We start from the raw sequence: 21,543 nt of genomic DNA on the forward strand, positions 1-21,543 counted from the left end.
CAAGTTTGTTGGGTTGTTTTATTGCTTATCCTAGGTCAATCTTGATAAATTACACAGAAAGAATTATTTAATCATAACAGGCATCATAAACAAAGGAAATTATTCGAATTACAGCAGTTTACCATCATCAAACTTCAGGCAGAAGACACGATCCACGAGGTTGCCGGAGAGTGAGCTCGTTTAGGGATCGGAGCAGGCTTTGGTAGAGTCCAACCAAGAATTGACATGACAACCTTGGGTGCTGTTGCTATGATCGGAGCTGGGGCCGTCGTAGGTGCTCTAGCTGTGTAAGGAGCCGGGGCTGTCTTGGGTACAAATACTGTTGAGGTGCTGAGAGTGATTGAGTATGTTGGAACTGATGCTGCATTGGGGATAGAAGCAACCCTTGGGGCAGAAGATGTTTCTATGGTAGATTGCATCGTGGGAACATTTGGGGCTGACGAAGTAGCTGGTCCTTCTGGAGACGGTGCCTTTGATCGCTCTTGAGCGACTTCAGGAGTATGAGGAGATTGAACAGGTGTGCTCTTCTTATGAGTCTGAGTCTTTGGCTGGACCTTGGGCTCCATCTTTGGCTGGACACCCTTATGCTGAGCCTTAGGCACCGTCTGATGGTCGACTTTTGGAGGGTTGTGTTTGACTTCAGCTTTGGGCTTCGGTCTCGGTTGTTCCTTGACGGGCATGGCGATAGGCTCTGGCTCATCTTCCACAGTCGGGGGTGGAGCTATCGTCTTCTTGACCGGCTCAGCTTTCGGCTTGGGTTCAATCTTTGGCTCGGACTTCTGCGTTATCTTGTCTTCGAATTTGGGCATTGGGTGGGGGGTGACCTTAGACTCCTCTCTGAATTTTCTTGGGAGAATCGGCGACTCGGGTTCAGGGAGTGAATTCTTCTTTGTCGGGGGCTCCGGCAAAGGACGCGGTGCTTTCTTGGGTGTAGTGACTTTATCAAGTGGCTCTGTTGCCTTCTCAATACTCTTGGGTGTCTCGACGGGCTCAGGCTGCTTTGGAAAGTTTGTGTCGGGCAGTTTGTGTTCATCCTTGGACTCTTTGTCTACAGGTGAAGGTAACGTTCCAGGCTCAATCACTACTTCAATTTGAACCGGCATGCCAGGGCCAACAGGCTTCCCATGCTCAAGAAGCGGCTCTGAGTTGGACGAGAAGAACGGGTGAGGGGGTACCACTTCACGTTCTTTCGGTGGTGCAGTGTCATACCGAGATACAGAAGGGCGAGGCTGCTCGACATTCTCCTTTGTAGTCATACGTGAGGACGTAGAGAATCGAGACGATGTAGAAACTCGAGAACTGTCAAACGAGTCCTTGGAGAAGCCCGAGTCTGCAGGTGAAGTTGCCTCAGGGCCATCGCTGTTTGTACGCTTGAACATTCGGCCAATGCGCTTGGCAGCTGACTTGGCTGTAGGCCGACGCTTAAGAGACTTGATAGATCCAGGCATGCTGGTTTATGGTGAAACTCTCTGTCAACTGTCGATAGGAAGCTGGTGAAGATTTGTCTTGTAAAGTGGCAGGCCCGGGATCGAAGTGACAAGGATGACAGGAGTACAGCCGGCTATTGTGAGAGCTTATGGAGAGATTGTGTCGGGAGATCAAAAGACCATGCAAGTTTGGTAGGGTTCTTTATAAGTGATATGGTCAAAGAAGCACATGGACTGATAATCGATAGCCAACCAAACCAGACAAGAACAGAAATGAGACCGGCTCAGGATATCTCCGAGTATTTATAACTCAACCTCAACAGTACAACAATGTACTATCCTGTCAGATGGTAAATCGGGCCATACCGCCCCGTGGGGCCGCGGGGAGATCGTAGATGGGTGATCCATGTATGTAACTGCACGACATAAGAGCTGAAGGGCCTGTGTTCCACCTGAATCACGAATCTATAGGCCCTCGATGCTTCACGGAACGTGACATTATCTGCAAGAAGCTGGAGCTGTAAGCAAAAGGACACGTCTCCAGCGCAGGTGGTCATTGTTTTGTTTTTTATAGCAGGGAACATGCTGCCTCCGGACAACCGCTCCGGTTGAAGTCGGGAAACACCCGGAGCCGGCCGGATCGAGGCCGGGATGAGCGTTGACTGTAAGCCGCAATCACTCAATCCGACTATGACAGGACACTTGAGAAAATTACGATGGTTTTCTAAATAAATCATTCCTTTCACAAACCCTTTGAAACTGGTCATTCGACATGATATGACTCTCATATGTACAAGACACGGCCCATATCGGGAACGGGGGATTACCGTATGCAATAGAGGATGATTTATGTGTTTCAAAGCTGCACCTGCATATGCATGTCTTGCATATCAACTAATCGGAATTCTAGAATATCAATATGCTTTATCTGTGTTATATGTCGGCAACATAAACATAGACGTGCCTACGGATGCTACCCCCTGTTCTCTTCGATTTGTCATATCATGGATAGCAAAGAAATAGTGAATTGTTGACTGAGGCACGAGAGAGAAGCCAAGTGAGTTCATCATATAATGTCCACTAATCATCAAGATACACCTTGTGAAGTAACACAATTGGACCACAAGGTCCGAGTTTCACAAAAGATTCGGACTAGCATATGAAGTGAGAAAAAGATTCATGCTCTATGTTCTTGGATCTATATGTATGATGAAATATAAACAATTGAATCAAGATGTGTATGTACCAGCACCACAGCTCAACAACCCAACAACCCAACGCCATCGCAATGCATATTTACTGGTTCCAGTTGTTGAATTGCCACTTGACCTAAAAATGTTGTTAGCGATTGATCAGACATGAACATTCAAATATAAACTTACGTAGCTGGGGTTGATCTTCTGGATATCGGGGACACCCAAGTTACCAGCGTCAATGGCAATCTCGTGCTTGAGAAGGTCGATGACCTTCTTGACACCATCGACACCGAAGACGTTGGCGTACATGAAAGGACGTCCGAGTCCAACAGCCTTGACACCGAGAGAAAGAAGCTTGAGGACATCAGCGCCATATCGGACACCACCGTCAGCGTAGACCTCAATCTTCTTAAAGACCTCAGGGGCCTCCTGGTGGATCTCAAGAGCGACCTCAAGACCAGAGGGGCTGCCATCGAGCTGACGGCCACCGTGGTTGGAGAGGATGATAGCAGGAGCACCGTGCTGAACAGCAAGCTTAGCATCAGCAGCAGAGCCAATACCCTTGATGATCACAGGGAGCTTGGTCATCTTCTGGAGCTTCTTGTAGTAGTCCCAGGTGATGTAGGAGTAGTCGGAGTCAGCGGAACCAACACCGAATCGAGCAGCGCGGTGTCGGTTGCCGTCAGCAGCAGAGTCGACTGTGAAGACGATGGCAGCAGCACCAGCCTTCTCGGAGCGATCGAGGAGCTCTTGAGTCTCGGTGTCATTGGAGGTGAGGTAGAGCTGCTGGAAGACGACCTGGCCCTCGGACTTGGCCTTGGCGATCTGCTCAATGGTGAGAGAGGCGTAGAGGGCGGGCATGTACAGAATGTCGCCCTCACCGGCACCCTTCATGAGGTTAAGCTCAGCATCAGGGTGGGCGTTACCGGCCCTGGCACAAGGGCTGATGAAGAAGGGAGCAGAGAAGTTGTGGCCGAGGATTTTGGTGGGCAGAGTGTTCTCAACGTTTGTGATATCAACCATAGTTCGGGGCTTGAAGCGGTAACGCTGGAAGACCTCGAGGTTGTTGCGGTACGACCACTCGCCGGCAGCACCGTTGCGGTAGTATGTGTAGTTCTGGATGGGGAGGTAGTTCTTAGCAGCCCACTCAAAGTCAGGAAGGCCGACCATCTGCTCGAGCTTGGGGAGCTTTCCGGTGGGAAGATCGCCGACGATGGTCTCAAGACCAGTGTCGGGCTGCTCGAGGAAAGGACGAGCAGCCATGGCCCCCGAGAGGAGGGCGCTGGTAAGGATCTGGGTGCGCATTGTATTGTGATGAGAATGAGTGTGTGATGGGTAGTAAAGAGTGTCTTGAGACGGGATCTGGCTGGGGAATAAGAAGTGTTGATCAGAAGGGCGAAGCGGCTCTTTTAAGCTTTAGGGAATGAGAGTTGATGTCAAGACCGAATACTACGGAAACATGTCTTCCATGGTCAAGGTCAAGGTCAAGGTCAAGGCCATGGTCAAGGGTGTTTGCCTTGTCTTGATTAACAATGAACCCATCTGCTCTGTCTGTGTTAGTGAGGTAGTTAGTTAGTGCGACTGACATGTCAAGCCTCCTTGCAAAGTCTAACAGATGGAGATACTAACCAAGACCAATGACATCGATACGTAATGCGATGCAACGGCAGACCATGAGCCACACATCGGAGTGCCGCTGTCTTGGGTCCACTACCGAAATTGCGCCTGTAGCAGCTTCTACTCTATCTGATCCGTTTCTGTAACAGGTGAAAGAATTTTTGTATGGGCACTTGGACACTGTACACAGTAGGTAGGTAGGTAGGTAGGTATGTGATAGTGTTGGTGACAAGATACCAAAGGTCCTCTCGTTTATACTACATTCCTCTTTGGTGTTTGTTGCCCGTTATTGCCATATGGTATCAAGAATGCTACATTACTCGTCATATACGCGCATTCACAATCTTGGCAACTTGGCCCAATGCTCCGGTTCAGAATTCATCCGTTCTCGAGGCGACGATGGGATGGGGGATATAATGTGGAGGGCTACGTTGGGAGTGATACAGCATGTTTCTTGGCATGGTGATCCCTGTAGCTCATGTCATTCACACTTCGATCGCATAGTTCGACAGCGCCGAAGTTTAAAACGCGGGAGACGGTTACTAGATCGGGTATTGACTTGACTGTACAGTAGTAAAGTTGTGACAGGTTCACTTCATGGGTATAGTGGTTGGCATTAACAAAACAACGAGTCATTGAGCCCCCTTGGGCGGTCAAACCTGAAATGTTTTGTTTGACGATAACTTTAGGTAGTTTAAGCTTAGAAAATGGCCAAACAATCAGGGCAGGCCTAGGGAGGCGAGGATGGCAAAACTAGCAGAGTTTGTCTTGGATCACTAATGCTCACATAAGGATCCGTGGTCCATATGAGGCAATCCCCTGTTACGCATAGAGCATCTTGTATCCGGTTGATCCTCCGTCTGTTTCACGGGACATGACAAGCCAACATCAAAATCAGACCAAGGGACTGAATAATCTCTCACTGTTAAGGATCTCTCGGTGGATCTTTTGACGAATGCTGGGATGGAATCCATATGGATGTCACTCTCGATATCCCACTCGGATACAGTCTCCACCATGTTTTGTAATCTTGGTTGATGCGTATTTAGAGTTTTTATGCTTGTCTAATAAACTAATTTAGCTAGAACAGACAGAACATGACGTTGAAAATGAGGCGCAGACGAGACATGACGAGTCAAACTAAACAAGGACATGTTAGGCACGCTATGCAAGTTCTTTATTTCATGTGCACTCTTGGTCTTCTAGAATATTTCCAGAGCAGGGAACGGAAAACGCCTTCCGAATGCACATTTACAGGGCATCAAATCATCCATCCATATCGAGATAACAAGGGTCACACCCTCAGTGGAAACGTCCCCTTCATCTCGGCATGAATTCCTCGTCGGCCAGTTCCTGAATCTATCGGTCAATTTTGCTTGGGAGCTGCCAGAAACAGACTTAGTCGAGCCGGGAGCGGCCACAGCAGAGATTCCGTTAGTCACTCAAGTGCCGGGTTCTCGTTAGAGAGAATCGTCCCGCTCGCCTGGAGTTGAAACTATGGCGCCGCAAACGGCCTAAAGAATTGACCCCCCACGTAAGCTCAGCCTTGATCTTTCGTCTTATCAATCTATGATCTTCGATTAGATGTTATTCATCAAGTAAGCCTTGTACCGAATAAACAATCTCATTGCCGGTGATATATCAACAATACGACAAGCCTTTAGGCCAAACGGAACATTCAATGACCACTGACCAACCGAATGAATGCATTGATCAATCATAGACCGCCTGGTTTGGCCTGAGACCAGACCCATTAACCCTACCATCGACAATCTCTCTTGGTCGGAAAAATTCAGCTCGGTCGTCCATCTCGTCCGTCCGACGAGGGCATGCTAGCTCCGAGACTACGAGCATATTTCCATAATAGGAGAGAAACAATATCAAACATTGTCTTTTGGTGGATCATTTGTGAAGCGTTGGGACCGGTAATGAACCGACATCTCAGATGCACTCGAGTCTTCTGATCATTTACAAACGAATTGTGAGAGTCGAAATACTTCTTCCCTCAAGGTTGTACCGTATGATGCCTGTAAATGACTGATGGGACACTATAAGACGCTGTCTCACCACCCGAGTGTGGTTAAGTCCGTGCTGTCGATCATATCAAGATACACAGGTATCAGAATGATCCTGTTATGTCTTTATGATCTCTAGGGTGAGAGGTCGTACTCATCCAGGTTATAGATCTGATCGCGCCAAAATGCTACATGGTTCTCGGTGCAACTGTCACCTGTCATGTACACAAATCAACAACAGTTCGCTTGACTGTAATTCACTTACAACGACTGATTATCACAACCAGTGAATGGCCAACCTAATTACAACAATTGAGCCCAACAGAAAGAGCTAGTCGAGATCTGCAAAGCTAATACTTCATCAAAACAAGTCCTCTCTATGAACAAAAAATAACTTTGCAGGAATTCCAAAGAATCACATCGTTAAATCGGCTGTCAAAAATTGCAAAAGAAACGTCACCTGCAGGATTCGAACCTACGCGTGCGAACACAATGCCTAACCTTGCTTTCCGGAGATAGCAGGGCATCGCCTTAACCACTCGGCCAAAGTGACTAACTTTTTTATATGAGCTAAGAGATAGTTTCAAACTATATACCCAATTTTTACAACATATTCGCCTGGTCATCAAGCTCATTCGCCTGCCTTTTACCAAACAAATCACTCTTGATTTTATTCTTAATGACAGAAACGAATCATCTTGTTCCTTGTTCTTCACTAGTGATTTATCTAGGCTCCATGTCAAACAGAAAATCGTACAGTTTCCGCTTGTGTCAATGCTGAGGATGTCAGTTCAGTACCTACTTAGGTAAGGTGGGTTCAGACGATACCTGTCATTTATAGTATAACCAGTTGCTTCCTCTCTCTACAGTGTTCTCGCACCACTTACAGCCGAGATGTACCACAAAAGAGTACATCTGTTAGTCTTGATTCTGGTCAATTGTGACCTTGGACGATACTACAAAGGCAGAGTTCGCCTACGTCTGAGCACAATGCCTCAATGTCTCGTGCAGGATGGCACAGCATCGCTTTAATCATTCGGCCACCTTGTATTATCATCTGACAGTGGATCGTAGTTCTGACACAGCATGTGCTTAGATTGATGGTACAATTCAGAAGTCAGTGCCAGATAGTTTCGGCATATGAATCAGCATGAAAGTTGAGGCTGAGCTGCGTACGGACAAGGGCGGATAAGCACAAGTCATGCAATAGTTTCGAGGGTATTTGGCCAGATTCGTCAGACGCCAAGGCATTTCGTTCTAGAAAATGGCTATCCCTTGATCGACAGGGTCTTATTCCCGTCGTATTCTATCTTATACACGGACGATGCTATAAGACTGCCTACTTACTCCGTACGGGGCAGAATCACAGTCATTAAGCCGATATAGGTCCTATTCGGGCGCGATTGGTCCCGTGTTTCACAGCTTGCGTAAGTGAAAGGGTAAGCTCACGACTAACAACAATTAATCACTCTCACAAAATGCGAGTCCGAGAAACAAAATTGATCGATTAATTTACCAGAATAGGAAGCATTCAAGCGCAGCTTATTTAGGTCTCGTGTGGCTTGGAGCTTAACATCCTTGCCTCGTTCCTGATTCGTATCCGCTGACGTCGTTGTTTCAACTTCCCTCCCCCACTAACATTAGCCACTATCAAGTTAACCGCCGACCTCTTTCATCTTCATCGCATTATCTATAACTAGTACCTACAAATCTCACTGTTCACTATCAAATGATTATCCAAGCTTAGATCTCCTCTCAACCCCCTCATCACCTGTGAGCAGCTGCCATGGCAGGCATTGTTGATGAAAAAGCTGCTGCGGGTCGGCAGCATCAACCCCGCGATGGCGATAACAGAAACACAGGAGCTGTAGCCTCAGACGACCTTCAGTTACCAGATATCAACCCAGCTGAGGGACATGGAGCACCGCCCCCTTATGGAGAGAATCATGATCAGGTTCATTTCTCACAGCCTGGGTTTGACGCTGGTGCAGCAATAACTGGTACATACCATACGTCTCTGCATATGAAACTTGTATAAACTAACCCGCGTCATTCTCTAGGCGATGGTCGAGTCAATATCAATATCAATGCTAAGAACAGGAGGCTTACAGACCTTCTCGCTCCAACGCTTCAAGGTCAACTTGCACCTGAGCCTGAACAGCCTGAACTTCCTCCTGCATATATCCCTCCTAGTCTGGGAGGTCTACCCGGACAAACGCCACCACCCAAACTCAATGTCGTCGTCCAGATTGTGGGATCTCGCGGAGATGTTCAACCCTTTGTCGCTCTGGGAAAGGTTCTCAAGGATACTTATGGACACAGAGTCCGAATAGCTACCCACCCTACTTTCCAACCCTTTGTTGAGGAGAATGGTCTCGAGTTCTTCAGTATTGGTGGCGACCCTGCTGAACTGATGGCATTTATGGTCAAACACCCTGGTCTCATGCCTGGTTTTGATGCCATCACAAGTGGCGAAGTCAGCAAACGCCGAAAAGGTATTCAAGAAATTCTTATGGGATGTTGGCGATCTTGTATCGAAGGAGGAGACGGACTCGGTCCGCCACCAAAACCACATGCCTCAAATGCTCCATTGGACGTATCTCTGGAGGTTCCAGGCGGACCTGGTCAAGAGCCCTTTGTTGCCGATGCTCTCATCGCGAACCCTCCTAGCTTCGCTCATGTTCATATTGCTGAAAAGTTGGGCATCCCGGTGCACATGATGTTTACGTGAGTCTCTTGCCTTGATGCAATGATGATGAATACTGATTGCCCCTTTAGCATGCCTTGGTCCCCAACACGAGCCTTTCCTCACCCATTGGCAAATATCCAGTCATCAAATACAGACGACGTGATGACGAACTATATGTCGTACACTCTCGTCGAAATGATGACATGGCAGGGCTTAGGAGATGTCATCAACAGGTTCCGGGAGAAGGCACTCGATCTCCCCCCACTTTCACTAATCTGGGCACCTGGACTTCTTGCAAGACTCAAGATCTCTTGGACATATTGCTGGTCAGTTCTCCTAGCACATTTCAGGTATACATCTAACTTGGTACAGGTCACCGGCATTGATTCCCAAGCCCAATGATTGGGGACGACATATCGACATTGCTGGCTTTTACTTTCTCAATCTTGCTTCCTCATACACCCCTGATCCAGACCTAGAAGCATTTCTTCGAGATGGCCCGCCCCCTGTTTACATCGGATTCGGATCCATCGTTGTGGACGACCCCAATGCCATGACCGAGATGATCTTTGAGGCAGTCAGACTTTCAGGCGTCAGGGCATTGGTCTCCAAGGGCTGGGGAGGACTTGGTGCTGATGATCTTGGCAAACCTGATGGCGTGTTTATGCTTGGCAATGTTCCTCACGACTGGCTGTTTGAGCACGTCTCATGTGTGGTACATCACGGTGGTGCTGGCACCACTGCCGCTGGTATCAAGGCCGGAAAACCTACTCTTGTGGTTCCCTTCTTCGGCGATCAACCATTCTGGGGTGCTATGATAGCGAGAGCCAATGCTGGCCCCGACCCCATTCCTTACAAACAACTGACAGCAGAGAAGCTTGCAGAAGCCATCAACTTTTGTGTCAAACCGGAGACTCTAGAACAGGCCAAAATTCTGGGTCAGAAAATTCGAGAAGAACGAGGAACTGACGTTGGTGGTAAGAGCTTCCACGATCATCTGGACACGGACAAGTTGCGTTGTACTTTGGCTCCAAGCCGAGCTGCAGCATGGCGCGTAAGGAGAAGTCAAGTAAGGCTGAGTGCTTTTGCGGCTGCAGTGTTGGTTGAGCAAGGTTTACTGCAATGGTCTGACCTCAAACTGTAAGTCGACATATGGAAACTGCTAGGGTTGAGCTAACATGTACAGATACCGTATGACGGAGTACAACACGGAAGAACAGCCGACTGACCCAATCTCTGCTTGCACATTGTCACTTGTCACTGATATAGGAGGGATCGGAATGGCAATCGCCGATATGCCCAGGGAGCTTTTCAAGAGCATGTCGCAGCCCAAGAAGAAAAACTCAGCTGCAGGAGAAGCACAGGATGGTGCAACCCCTCTGGCATCAGGAAGCGAGACGTCACTCCCTGCACCTCAGGGCAATGAGTCGGAGAAAAGATCAACACCTGCACCTAGTATTGCCGACACAGAAACTTTGGGCTCTACCATTTCTACTACTGCTCACTCCAATACCTCACAGCCAACGCTGAGTGACACAGCATCCAGCGCCTCTCGTCCTTGGTCTCCAGACCAATCAAGTACCCAAGGATCTGTCAATGACAAATCTTGGAAAGAGCAGATCAAAGAAGCGGCTGGTAAGCAGCAGCAGCGTCGTGCGTCGTCCGTCAACTACGTGAATGCAGCTGTCGGAACTGGAAAGGGAGTTGGCCGGGTTGTGACCACTGGTGCCAGAACACCAATGAACTTCTGTCTTGGACTAGCCAGGGGTTTCAGAAACATGCCAAGGCTGTATAATGATGACACTATTCGTCCGGTCGAAAAGGTAACGGGAGTTGGCTCCGGAGTTGTGGTCGCAGGCAAGGAGTTTGGCTATGGCCTGTTTGATGGCATCACTGGTCTGGTAACACAGCCTTTGAAAGGTGCCGAGAAGGAGGGAGTCCAGGGGCTGGTCAAGGGCTTTGGCAAGGGTATCGGAGGTCTGATTGCGAAGCCGGCAGCCGGTAAGTTTGTTGTCGAAGCGTCAGGAATTGCTGTACTGACATAAAGCAGGTTTCTGGGCCATCCCAGCTTACACCATGCAGGGTGTCAATGCAGAGGTCTCCAAGTACTTTGCCAAGAGTGTCCAGAACTATATCACCTCGTCACGGGCTACCCAGGGTCAACGCGAGATGCACGAGGCAACCCCGGGCGAAAGAGATGATGTTGTTCAAAGATGGAACAACGTCAAGTTCGACCTCAAGAACTTCTACCAGTGGAAGAGAAAGGAAAAGGTTGCAGGAAAGCGCCCTGAAGAGCCCCGTCTCGACAGCTCAGAGGCTGGGTTTGAGCGGCCACGTACAGGATGGAGACAGACTAAGAATATGTCTTTTGAGGAACGAAAGAAACTTCACGCCGACAAGGATGCATGGAAGAGGGGATTCCTGGACGCGCCTGTCCCGCAATCAAACGCAAATGATGCTGCAAGTATACAACCCAGCCCATCTGAGGATCCAGAGCTTGAAAAGGCCATTCGGGCGTCAGTGCGTGAGACATCGCGTGGCGACAGTGAGGAAGACGCCCATGTGGAGGCAGCTATCCGTGAGAGCATCAAGGCTGTTCGGCAACAGGTTGGGTCAAGTGAGGCAGGCCCGCTTCCTCTAAAAGATCCGTCCATTTTCGAGGATGCCGACTATCAAATCACGGACGAAGAGTATCAGGCCCTTGTTGAACAGGCGATCCAGCAGAGTCTAGGCAACGATGTGCCGTTGCCCGACTATTCTGATGTGCCAGAGCTTGACGCAACGGATACTGTGTCTCAAACTCCCGCCCAGACCTCCACCCAGGAAGACGATGCGGAGCTCAAGCGAGCCATTGAAGCCTCCAGAAACCAACCTCCGCCGCCGCTCCCGCCGAGGGAAGAAAATGACGATGAGCTTGAACGGGCCATTGCGGCGTCGAGAGAAGCTATGGAACAGGAAAGCAATCAGCGGTCTGAGGAAGATATCGTTATGGAGTACGTCAAGCGACAGAGCTTGGCGGAGGAAGAGTATAGAAAACAAATGGCAAAGGGGAAGAGTGCAGTGGGTGGCGGCGATGATGAAGACGACGAGGAGTTGAAGCGGGCAATGGAGGAGAGTTTGAAGATGAATCGGGGAGATGCATCAGGCCCATCAGGAAGATGAGGCGGTAAACGCAACAGACGGCGATGTGATGTGAATTCGACAAACCTGCAATACACTAGGATACCCGCATTAAGTACGAAACAAATGAATCGTGATGATATAATTGTGTACCTATTTTTGCAAACAATCGCGTCAAGTGTATGCGTGCACCATGTCATTGGTTTGATGATGGCAGATTACAAGCACTCGGCCGACGTGCATATGCTAGTAACTCACCGTGTATGCATCCCCCTGTCTCTGTCTATCAACCTCTCTGCCAGATAACTTGAGTACAGGGCCAGAAAAAGTATATATCCCATTCCAGTCACTTGTACTCCTAACTCCAACATCTCCTCTCGTTTACCTTGCAACACAACTACCACACTCAATCATCCTCCAATCTACCGACAGACCTGTGAAAATGCCTGAGCAAGAGAACGAACGTGTAAGTGAAATACATTCAGCGTCTTGTTTGTTCATTCTTCGTATTAACGGCTCTCTTAAACGATCACAGTCACAGCTTGCGGAACCATCCACAGCCAAGTCTCCTCAGGATGGGAGTGTCAGTGTCAAAAGACCTGTAAGTCCGTGAAACAACGCATACGCCTCCGATATATGCTAAGTTGAGAAAATAGGCCAGAGTTGACAAGAGGAAGAACCGGTATCCACGTCCTTCACCTCAGGGTCGCGATGCCAGATGGTTGGCCCTCTTCGAGCAGCCGCGTAGAGCCGCCAGGATCGAGGGGTGGACTTTTGAGGAGTTTGAGAAGCAGTATAAGAAAAGCACTGAGGTTATTCGGACTCTGTAAAACAAGTATAAAGAGCTTCACGCAACGATCGAGGCTCTTCAGAGGGAGCTGAGAGGAGGGTCCAACAGTGTAGACCAAATCTGAGGATAGGGAGCCCCTATCGTTCGTCTATCTATATTGGACTTGTTGGGTAAATGTTAGTTGCCACGTCAAATTGAGCATCTCTTCTACCATATACTTATCTTCAACATGTAACGAGACCTTGAATGGGCATATATGAACCGGTAGAGTGGAAGATATTGGGCAGTGTGTAGCGAAGCGTCTTCTGGATAGTAGATCTGGAGCATGTAACTATACCACATCTCAGCTTGTACAGAAGATTAAGGTCGTTGTGCATATATAGACGCCAATTTCTGCTGCTATAATAGGATACATCGTCCGTATTGTAGCGAAGTGATCTTGTATATGTCGAGACATACAATAAGTCAGGTAGATATACGTTTGCCCTAGAATAAATAGACAATGAAAGGTTTCTGTGCAAGTAAAAGCTATTTCCTCGGTGTTTGGCAGTGATGGCAACCTGGCAGGCCCAATTAACTAGCTGATGGGGGGGTCCTTTATTTCTCCTGGGCCACAAGTCTCTCCCTCCTTCATCACCACCCACTCCCCGTTTTTCGTTCCTACAAAGCAAAGTTTTTGGTGAGACTCGGTCTCAGGATGCTACAATGAGTGATATTCCTCGTTTCAACAGTGGCTACAAGCGAAAGAAGAGTGAGGGCCACCAACTCGTGCGTCCTCCCCCTCTTCACCCTCGTATCACCTCGAGCTGACGCAAACAGATGCAGAACCTGGAGGCATCCAGCCTTGCTGTCCTCAAGACTACTGAGGATTCTGACGATGTCTCTGGCGCTGCTAAGAGGGATGGTAACAGTAGCGACAATGGTTCTCCTCCGACGAAGAAGAAGAAGCGCACCCACAAGCCTCGCAAGGCTATCAAGGGCCAACCTCGTGAGACCCCTTGCGTAAGATGCATTTCGAGAATGGCCGACAAAGGCCACGAACACGTTTGTTTCTCTCAAGCTTGTAAGTTGTCTTTCTTTCGGTCTCGCTATCTTTGTCTATGTCCGTGTCGATGCAAGACCTGTCCTAACTTCTATGACCAGCCACGATGGCCTCCGCCTGCTACGACTGCGCCCATATACGCAGTAGCTGCAAACTTGTAAGCTCGATACCTCTGTTATTCTATTCCCATAGATATTCTCTAATTTCGTTTGACAGCCCGTGGGTCACGCTGTTGAACTTGGACAGCAGCTCCAGAACTTTGCCCTCCACATCGTTGACAGCCAAAGCGTGAGTTTGAGACCTATCCTAACAATGTTTAATTTACTAACTCTCTTAAGGCCGATGAAAGAGCTACACAGTTCGAATGGCTTCAAAGAGCCAGGGCTGCAAAGGCATCTCTCACAGCGGTCCAGGAGATGCCTAGTGTTGCTCCTAATCAAGGATCGCAGAGTGCCTCTGAGGAGCTTGATCCTGCTTCCTCTAGCAACATGCCTCCTGTTGGTAGCATGGAACCCCTCTCAACCGTTCCTACGCATCCTATCCAGTCTGGGCAGCACTACATGGCTCCGCCCCATGGCATGTTTGTTCCCGGAAGCTTTGCTGCTCCTCGGTATCCCCCGGCCGTCCAGAGCCCCCAAGTCTTGCAGAGCATCCCAGCAGGTGGCTTCGTGAGTCCCCAGGGCCCCCTTTTCCAGGGAATCTCTCGCCATGGCCCAGGACCTTACTACAACCAGGCCGATTACTTGATAGGCCGCCTCGAGTCGACTTTGAATCGAGTTGCCGCAGGTTTCGAAGCAAACAACAGACTCATCCGACAAATCCTGGCTCAAGGTGACCAGAACACCAACGCCCCCGTTGATTTCAACAGTTAGAATGAAACTCGCCTTAAAGCAACCAACTGACTTGTCCGCCGAGTTGCTGATGAGATTGGTACCATCAGAGAGGGAACTAAGGCCAGTCTCCTCCCTTTTGGGTGGTCTACGATATCAAGATCGGGGTCCTTGACCTTTCTATAGAGAATAGACCTCGAGTAATCCCGTACTGTGTTTATCTTACTGATGTGTCTTGTGACATGATTTAACTTATTTACTGACCTGCCGAGCCAGTCTCTGCCTACCAACGAGCCTGGTTCAGCTGAATGTTGCAGTCAAAGGCAGCAGCTATATGATCTTTTGAGACTCTACACCAAGGAAGGGGCTTTTTTAATGCTAGTTTTCATTTTGTAATACATGGCATTTCGTTCTTCAAACAACGGTCCGACCCTTCTTCAGTGATATGTCGCATCAACACCATATTCTTGGGCTTTTTATGGAAAATACATGTATTACATTGAAGAGGAGGGCTGTCCCAAGACAACATGGGCTCGTTCAAGCATAGATATCAACAATGATTTAAGTCTCTGAATAGACTTGCAAGTCTCGGTGGCATTTTTCAATGGATTTCTTCCATATGCGTCATCTCAGGCACTTCTGCGTCGTTGATCACAAAGCTGAATTGCATATCGTACTCCACCATCACTCCGGCCACCTCAGATGGTAGTTATCAACACCAACAATAGATAGTTTTTTTAATAGACGATCAAGTACATTCCAGACCATAAATATTACGATATACTTTCAATCTTCGTATGATCAAGAACAGAAGAATTTACCCCCTGATGGGCAGTCTGTGAGGCCTGGTGGAGTGATGAAGTACGATAGTAGCTTTTTGGTAACTGTTAGGCGACATCTGGTCTACGAGACCTACTTTAACAGAGTAATTCACTGTAAGGCCTTTCACCATTCACCAAATATAATGTCAGCTACAGAATTGCCAACAACATAGCCCCAGCTTCGGTTCTGCAATTCGAATGACACTGCATGCCACGAATATTCAACATACATCACATACACTCAGCATAGGTCTCATTCTCTTGCGTCAAAACAGTCAAAGTCCAGATTGTCGGTTCGGACCCTTTTTCCCGAGATATAATACAAAGGCTCCCCTCATAAACCGCAATACACAAACAAAATTTCCAGTGGCCGTATTAACCCCATTGCAGATGGCGCATCCTCTCGTCTGTGAGAGGTCCTACTCCATAAAAAATCATCTCCCCCTCTTCTCTTCGAGTTTCCCCTTGGTCGTAGTGCAATTTAGCTGGAGAACTTTCGGGTAATCTTGGCGATAACTGAAATAGAGTTAGCACACACAATTGTAGCGAGAAGGGATCGGGGGGTGAAGTACTGTGAAGAGCAACGACGCTGAAGATGAAGACAAGGGACAGAACGAGAACGACGACAGGGTCGACCTTCAGACCAGGCGACTCATCGGTGTAAAGTCCTGTCGGGTTTGTTAGCACAGTCATCCAATGGCGCTTGTGTCCCAATCATCAAGACAGGGCGGCAACGTACGCAGCATGGTGCTGCTGGAACCACCGGCGCCAGCGGCGCGAGTGCTGCTTGGTCGAGCATTGGCAATCTTCTCCTTCTGGTCGGCAGCAGCGCGTCGTCGGATAGCGGTACGGGGACCACCAGGAATAGCAGGCGATGAGGGACGGCCGATGTTGGCACCGCTCGCAGCAGCGCCGCCGTTGACGGGAGAAGAAGGACGAGGAGAAGACTAGGAAGAGAATATGTCAGCAAATTGATGTTCCCAGGCTCAAAGATTCGAACTCAGTCGCAATGCGACACTAGCTTCAATTGAAGTCGTAGGAGTAAAGCAGTCATACCATTGTTGAAGAATTAAACCTGGAGAAGGAGACTTGACAAAGGAATCACTGCAGGATTCCGAGAACCTAAGGCGCGAAGGGGAGAAATAAAGGAGAGGATGGTTTGGGTACTGAGTTGGACGTTGATGGAACCAAGATCGAGAGAGACGACACGGGGACTAAATTAATGGAGGTGTTGTGCAATTCCCCCCCGTAAATGGAGCACCCTGTTTATGGAGTTAGTTGAGGCCACCTTCACCAGAAAGAAGGGGACGCGGTGCTATGATTTTCCGGTGGCGTTAGAGAGAGAGAGAGAGCTCCAGCCTCTACTAACATTAGTTAGGTCAGGGACCACAGGGAACAGCTCTCTCCACAATATGAGCTGAAAGCTCCACCACTACAGCACGGGCAAGCTACCTAACTTAGCGACCATGCGATAGTTTGCCAATTCAAGTCAAGCTTCAAAAGGAAAACATGTGATTTATCCAATTCAAAAAAGAAAAGGCCACCATCGTTGTTTTTGTTTTTTTGGTTGTTAAGAAATTTTACAATTTAGTGAGACTATGTATGGGAGAGATGGCTGTAGCCTCTACACCTGTCGATCCTATCATTTGGTCAGGCGGATTGGATATCAACGACAAACGCTCTCTTGCTCGCTTCCGAGTCCGCTAGCAGACTCGATATGAATGTATCAGGGGGTGGTGTATAATCAAAAAAAAATAACAACAACGACAAGATGAGGAATAAGAAGCGGTAGCAAAGACAGAAACCATAAGACAAAGGGAATCAAGAGAACAAAAAACATTCCGCGCATCGCTGGCGCGTCATCCATACACTCCACTTGTCCAGTTCCTCCTCCAGCTCTATCATCCCCAGGAGATGGGAAGACGGGTTTTTGGCTCTTCTTGTGAGACTGCCTGTTGCTTCAGCCCAGCCCAGCCCAGCGTATACTACACAACGTCCCACCCATCAATCCTCTCCGTCCCTGAAGATGAAGAGCCCCTGATATGTGTCCCGTCTCCTGATGCTGATCCATCTTTTGTGCTTCGAATCTGTGAGATGTAATGGTAGAGCCTGCTTCAACAGGCCTCTGTGCTGATGCCGACCAAAGACCGCCAGGTATCTTTTGTATAAAAGGAAGTTGGAGCGTAATGGTAAGGTCCGTTTCGTTTCGTTTCGTGCCACCCGCTCAATTATGTATGATTAGACAATAGTACATCTACAACAGGAAACGAAAGCTCTCAACCAAACGCCTTCCGCTATGATGGCAACTCTGCAGATCAAGGGTTGTAGTTCGAATCGTTGAAAAGTGTTTTTGACAAAGTAAAAAAAGTTGTTTTATGAAAGGTTCATGCTTCAGAGAGTGACGTCGAGGACAAGGCTGACGTCGGCCACGTTGGGCCCTGCCAGGTCTTCGAGAACGGGTATCAGGTCTAGTAGCTCGTTGTCGTGCGCATCAGAGAACCAACTGCTGATGGGGACGGCGTGCTGTGGGTGGAAGATGTATGAGGTGGGCGAGTTGTCAATGATGATGGTATCCTTCAAGTCACGTCCGACTTGGGACAGGTCCTTGACATAGTTTCCTTGATGGTTGTAGCAACTCTCACGGAATAGTCTATGATGAACGACCTTGTGAATGTCGAGCTGGTCCAATAACGGGTCTCCATACTGCAGGCTGTTAGTTTGTTCATTCATCATCTGTGATTGGGCTGACTTACCTTGGAAACAGATGCTGTAAAGACAACAACTTCGTAGAGCTCACCGACTCGCTTCATGAATTCGTCGACACCGGGTCGCTTGATAACGTAGACATTGTGGTAGTTGCCCTCAATCTCGACAGGGATTGTGAAATCGGCCTGATGTAAGATCTGCATGATAATTAGCGCATGTTCCATGATCCACCTTTACTCGAAGCATACCTTGAAAGAACTGTGGACAAGAGTCTCATCAAGGTCGAGAACAAGACACTTTCGACCCTTGTGCTCCGGTGCAATGGGAGGCAATAACCACTTCTGAGGCTCGGGTGCTGATGGGCCAGCGTCTGTGAATTGGCTGGGTGCCACAACAGCTGGACCAGGACCTGGGGGTGGGGGAGGGGGGGGTATCGTCCTTTGAGTTGGGGCTTCGACTGCAGGGGCCAATGGTGCCTCGTCTGGCTCTTCAGTAGCAGCATCTTGCATGTTCACATCACCGTCATTAGCCGCCTTGTCTGCCACCTTTGGCTCCTCTTCTGTGGGTGTCGGCTTGGGGGGCTCCACTGTAACTGCAGGAGGAATCGATTGCTTCGATTCCCTGTTGGCTTGCTCTGTCGCTGTGGTTTCGTTGTTGGCTGAGCCCGACGAGGTAGCCTCGTCCTTTGGCTCTGGTGCAGATACGGTTGTTTGAGGTTCTCTCTGGGAGGCTGGCCTGGGCTGTTCCTGGGGAGTGTTGGTTCGCGACCTGGCGGAAGTTGGGCGCGGAGGTAGGACGTCAAGCTTGTGCACGTTTTCGTTGTTATCTTCGTTTCCAGCTGGGCCCTCGGGGGTACCACAACATCCAAGAAAAGCCAACAGGCCACCACGGCTCTTCTTCTTCTGGGCGGGGGCAACAGGAGAGTTTGGCTGAGTGTTTGCAGCAGTGTTTGTGGGTTCAGTCTCGCCGCCTGTCCTGTTGCTTGAAGTGCTTCCGTTCCGTCGTCGCGCACGGAGGCTACCTTTAGAGTCTTTCGATCGACTGCCGATGCTGTTCCGGGGATCGCTGACTGTAGCCCCACTCAACCCCGTAGATGTTGGTGACGATTGGTTCCGCTGTGATGATGATCTTGATGGGACCTTAAGGAGACCACGACCTTTCTTGGAGCTCGCTCCCCCTTCTGATGATAATTGACCCTTGTTAGACATTTCAGCATCGGCAGAGTTCGCCTGGGGCTGAATTTCGTCGTTCGGGTTTGATTGTAGCTTGTCTGACATGTTTGCTATTATTCTGTGGAAATTGTCAGCTGGTGTTTCTTTGTAACTTGGTGTAAAGGATCGTGAAGTAGGTCATTGTGAATAGAGACTGCTAATGGATCAGGAGTGCAGGGAAACGGGTTCCTGTGCCTGATGCAGCAAACAGTTTGTTCTATCACAACTGCTCCCTCCGCGCAACGAATTTGAGAACAAATTCCTGCTGAAGTCGTGCTGTCCCATCGATCGCGCCACTTCTTGTGCAGGCGCGCGAGGAATGATGGGTAACTCACGTCGTTGACCACGGCCAAACAAAACCAGCTTATTCTATAACCCCTAACTCTTTCAAATATGGCCTATCGAGGCCTAAATCGCGACAAGAAACGAAGCAGTTCGAAACGGCGAGTGTGAAACAGTCGACGGGGTATACAGGCGTAGAGGAAAAGGGCGACGGTGGGAAATTACGGCGCGTTTGGACCGAGGCAGGGGAGGCTGGAAGTCAAACGGCACCGATAAATCGATTATGAAGCGAAGCTGTAAAATCGACCAAAAGGGTCGCGGAAGTGAACGAAGGAATGAATGAATTGTCCCAATCGTCGAGACGGCCGCAGAAGTCAGGAAACCTGATCGGGGGATTGCGTCGGTCGGGGATGGAGCTCGCTCGGTGTGAATGAGGAAAGACGGAGGACGGGCGGAGGAGAGAGCCCAGTGGTATCCGTACAGTAGGCAAGGCGAAAGCGGGCGGATCGGAGGCTGAAAAAAGACTTGGGCTGCTGGGCGCGCAAGCGAAATGATTGCCTTTAAGATGGAGCTGAATGAAGAGGAAATTGAGGTGGGAAATGGGGGAAAACAGAACAGAACCAGCCAGGTACAGCAGTTGCAATGCGCGCAGGGGGCTAGGTTGTCTTTACTTTCTCAGTCTCTCTTTTTCCTCCCTGGTCTGGTCTGGTCAGGATAGTTTATTACAGATGATGAGAAATGGAGAGTGGAAAAGGTCAAGGTTGGTGAAAGGCTGGCGGAGACGGCGGCGACTGCCAGCGACAGTGGGAAGATGTGCTGGAAGCCGGGGGTGCTATGCGCTGGAAACAGTGAGCAGCAGGGTCGCTGGGGGTTGCGGAAGACTGTGAGCCTGTGAGATGTCTCTGAGAGTGGCCGAACGGGATGGGGCTCGAATTGGACTTAACCGGGGTGGATTAGAGCAAGAAAACCGAGGGCTTCGATCAACAGCGACAGAAATATGCGAGTAAGCTACCACATGATCTCTGAGCGTCTAAGTCGGTTTATTTCGATATCCTCTCTCAGAGCCTGAGGTTTTCTTGCTCCCAGTGGCTGGGGTGGGTTGGAGAGGGAGGTGTGAGTGGGGTTTCACTCGAGATTAGCACTCCGGGAGCATCCAGTCTGGTAGGGGAGTATCGTATACTGTCGATCTCTGCTGTATTGGCACTGTATTCAGAGCACTATCAGCAGCAAGCAACACAGTCTCGAAACCCATATCTACAACACCTCACAATAGCGTGACAGAGCACCCCTTGTCTCTCATCTCCGCTAATAATGGTGCCCGCCAAGCTCATCTTAACCACCCTGTCCTATGGCTGGCTAAGGCCCGCACATGGCTTGGTGCGGCGCCTAAGGACCCTTGTCCTTGGTGGCTTTATACATGTTCCTACATTACTTTATGTCGACTCTGTCAAGTCGATGTGAGAGCTCAGAACATGAGACGTGAAGACCATACGGCACGAGTCAATCTGCAGAGGAGAGCCACAGCCGTCAGAAGCCATCTTCTGATCTGAATGCCCCTCGTAGACTAGCCGGATAATGCTCCGGTGAGAAGTTAGCAGACAACCAAGAGCATTTAGGTAGTTCCTCCAGTCCACCAACAAGGAATAGTGCCCTTTTCTCGAATAAACCCATGTCCTCGATCTTCCAACAGTGGGTTTTTCTTTGGCACTCTCACCAGAACAAAAAAAGGAGCTTAATTTCAAGTGCAGCATAAACAAACAGCTGAAAGGCCTCATTCGGATTGATGTTTTTCGTTAA

General features: G+C 49.1%; 7 protein-coding genes and 1 non-coding gene across 8 annotated transcripts; 3 read left to right on the top strand and 5 right to left on the bottom strand.

Annotated features, from left to right (window-relative positions):
• Positions 1-134: 134 nt before the first annotated feature.
• FMAN_00373 (uncharacterized protein) lies at positions 135-1,448 on the bottom strand (the record flags this gene model as incomplete). The annotated part of the gene is made up of 1 exon (XM_041822216.1): positions 135-1,448. One exon carries the CDS (start codon positions 1,446-1,448, stop codon positions 135-137), a length of 1,314 nt encoding a protein of 437 aa, XP_041687918.1.
• A 1,275-nt stretch (positions 1,449-2,723) lies between these two features.
• FMAN_00374 (putative CYB2-lactate dehydrogenase cytochrome b2) lies at positions 2,724-3,928 on the bottom strand (the record flags this gene model as incomplete). Its single annotated transcript, XM_041822217.1, has 2 exons — positions 2,724-2,756; positions 2,810-3,928. The coding sequence occupies 2 exons, from the start codon at positions 3,926-3,928 to the stop codon at positions 2,724-2,726; spliced, it is 1,152 nt and encodes a 383-aa protein (XP_041687919.1).
• A 2,781-nt stretch (positions 3,929-6,709) lies between these two features.
• Positions 6,710-6,808, bottom strand: tRNA. The gene is given in 2 exon segments: positions 6,710-6,753; positions 6,772-6,808. It is a non-coding gene; the product is annotated as a tRNA-Ser (tRNA).
• A 1,233-nt stretch (positions 6,809-8,041) lies between these two features.
• On the top strand, positions 8,042-12,106 carry FMAN_00375 (uncharacterized protein; the record flags this gene model as incomplete). Its single annotated transcript, XM_041822218.1, has 6 exons — positions 8,042-8,255; positions 8,316-8,982; positions 9,034-9,270; positions 9,317-10,084; positions 10,131-10,945; positions 10,995-12,106. 6 exons carry the CDS (start codon positions 8,042-8,044, stop codon positions 12,104-12,106), a joined length of 3,813 nt encoding a protein of 1,270 aa, XP_041687920.1.
• A 400-nt stretch (positions 12,107-12,506) lies between these two features.
• FMAN_00376 (uncharacterized protein) lies at positions 12,507-12,894 on the top strand (the record flags this gene model as incomplete). Its single annotated transcript, XM_041822219.1, has 3 exons — positions 12,507-12,530; positions 12,600-12,665; positions 12,721-12,894. The coding sequence occupies 3 exons, from the start codon at positions 12,507-12,509 to the stop codon at positions 12,892-12,894; spliced, it is 264 nt and encodes an 87-aa protein (XP_041687921.1).
• Positions 12,895-13,559: 665 nt separating this feature from the next.
• Positions 13,560-14,768, top strand: FMAN_00377 (uncharacterized protein; the record flags this gene model as incomplete). The annotated part of the gene is made up of 5 exons (XM_041822220.1): positions 13,560-13,622; positions 13,674-13,917; positions 13,998-14,053; positions 14,113-14,184; positions 14,235-14,768. 5 exons carry the CDS (start codon positions 13,560-13,562, stop codon positions 14,766-14,768), a joined length of 969 nt encoding a protein of 322 aa, XP_041687922.1.
• Positions 14,769-16,028: 1,260 nt separating this feature from the next.
• On the bottom strand, positions 16,029-16,606 carry FMAN_00378 (putative translocon subunit; the record flags this gene model as incomplete). Its single annotated transcript, XM_041822221.1, has 4 exons — positions 16,029-16,063; positions 16,120-16,215; positions 16,287-16,494; positions 16,604-16,606. The coding sequence occupies 4 exons, from the start codon at positions 16,604-16,606 to the stop codon at positions 16,029-16,031; spliced, it is 342 nt and encodes a 113-aa protein (XP_041687923.1).
• A 1,332-nt stretch (positions 16,607-17,938) lies between these two features.
• FMAN_00379 (uncharacterized protein) lies at positions 17,939-19,530 on the bottom strand (the record flags this gene model as incomplete). Its single annotated transcript, XM_041822222.1, has 3 exons — positions 17,939-18,250; positions 18,301-18,450; positions 18,502-19,530. The coding sequence occupies 3 exons, from the start codon at positions 19,528-19,530 to the stop codon at positions 17,939-17,941; spliced, it is 1,491 nt and encodes a 496-aa protein (XP_041687924.1).
• Between the last annotated feature and the right edge of the window lie 2,013 nt (positions 19,531-21,543).

Source organism: Fusarium mangiferae, assembly GCF_900044065.1.
Source record: "Fusarium mangiferae strain MRC7560 genome assembly, contig: FMAN_scaffold013, whole genome shotgun sequence".
Lineage (NCBI taxonomy): Eukaryota > Fungi > Ascomycota > Sordariomycetes > Hypocreales > Nectriaceae > Fusarium > Fusarium mangiferae.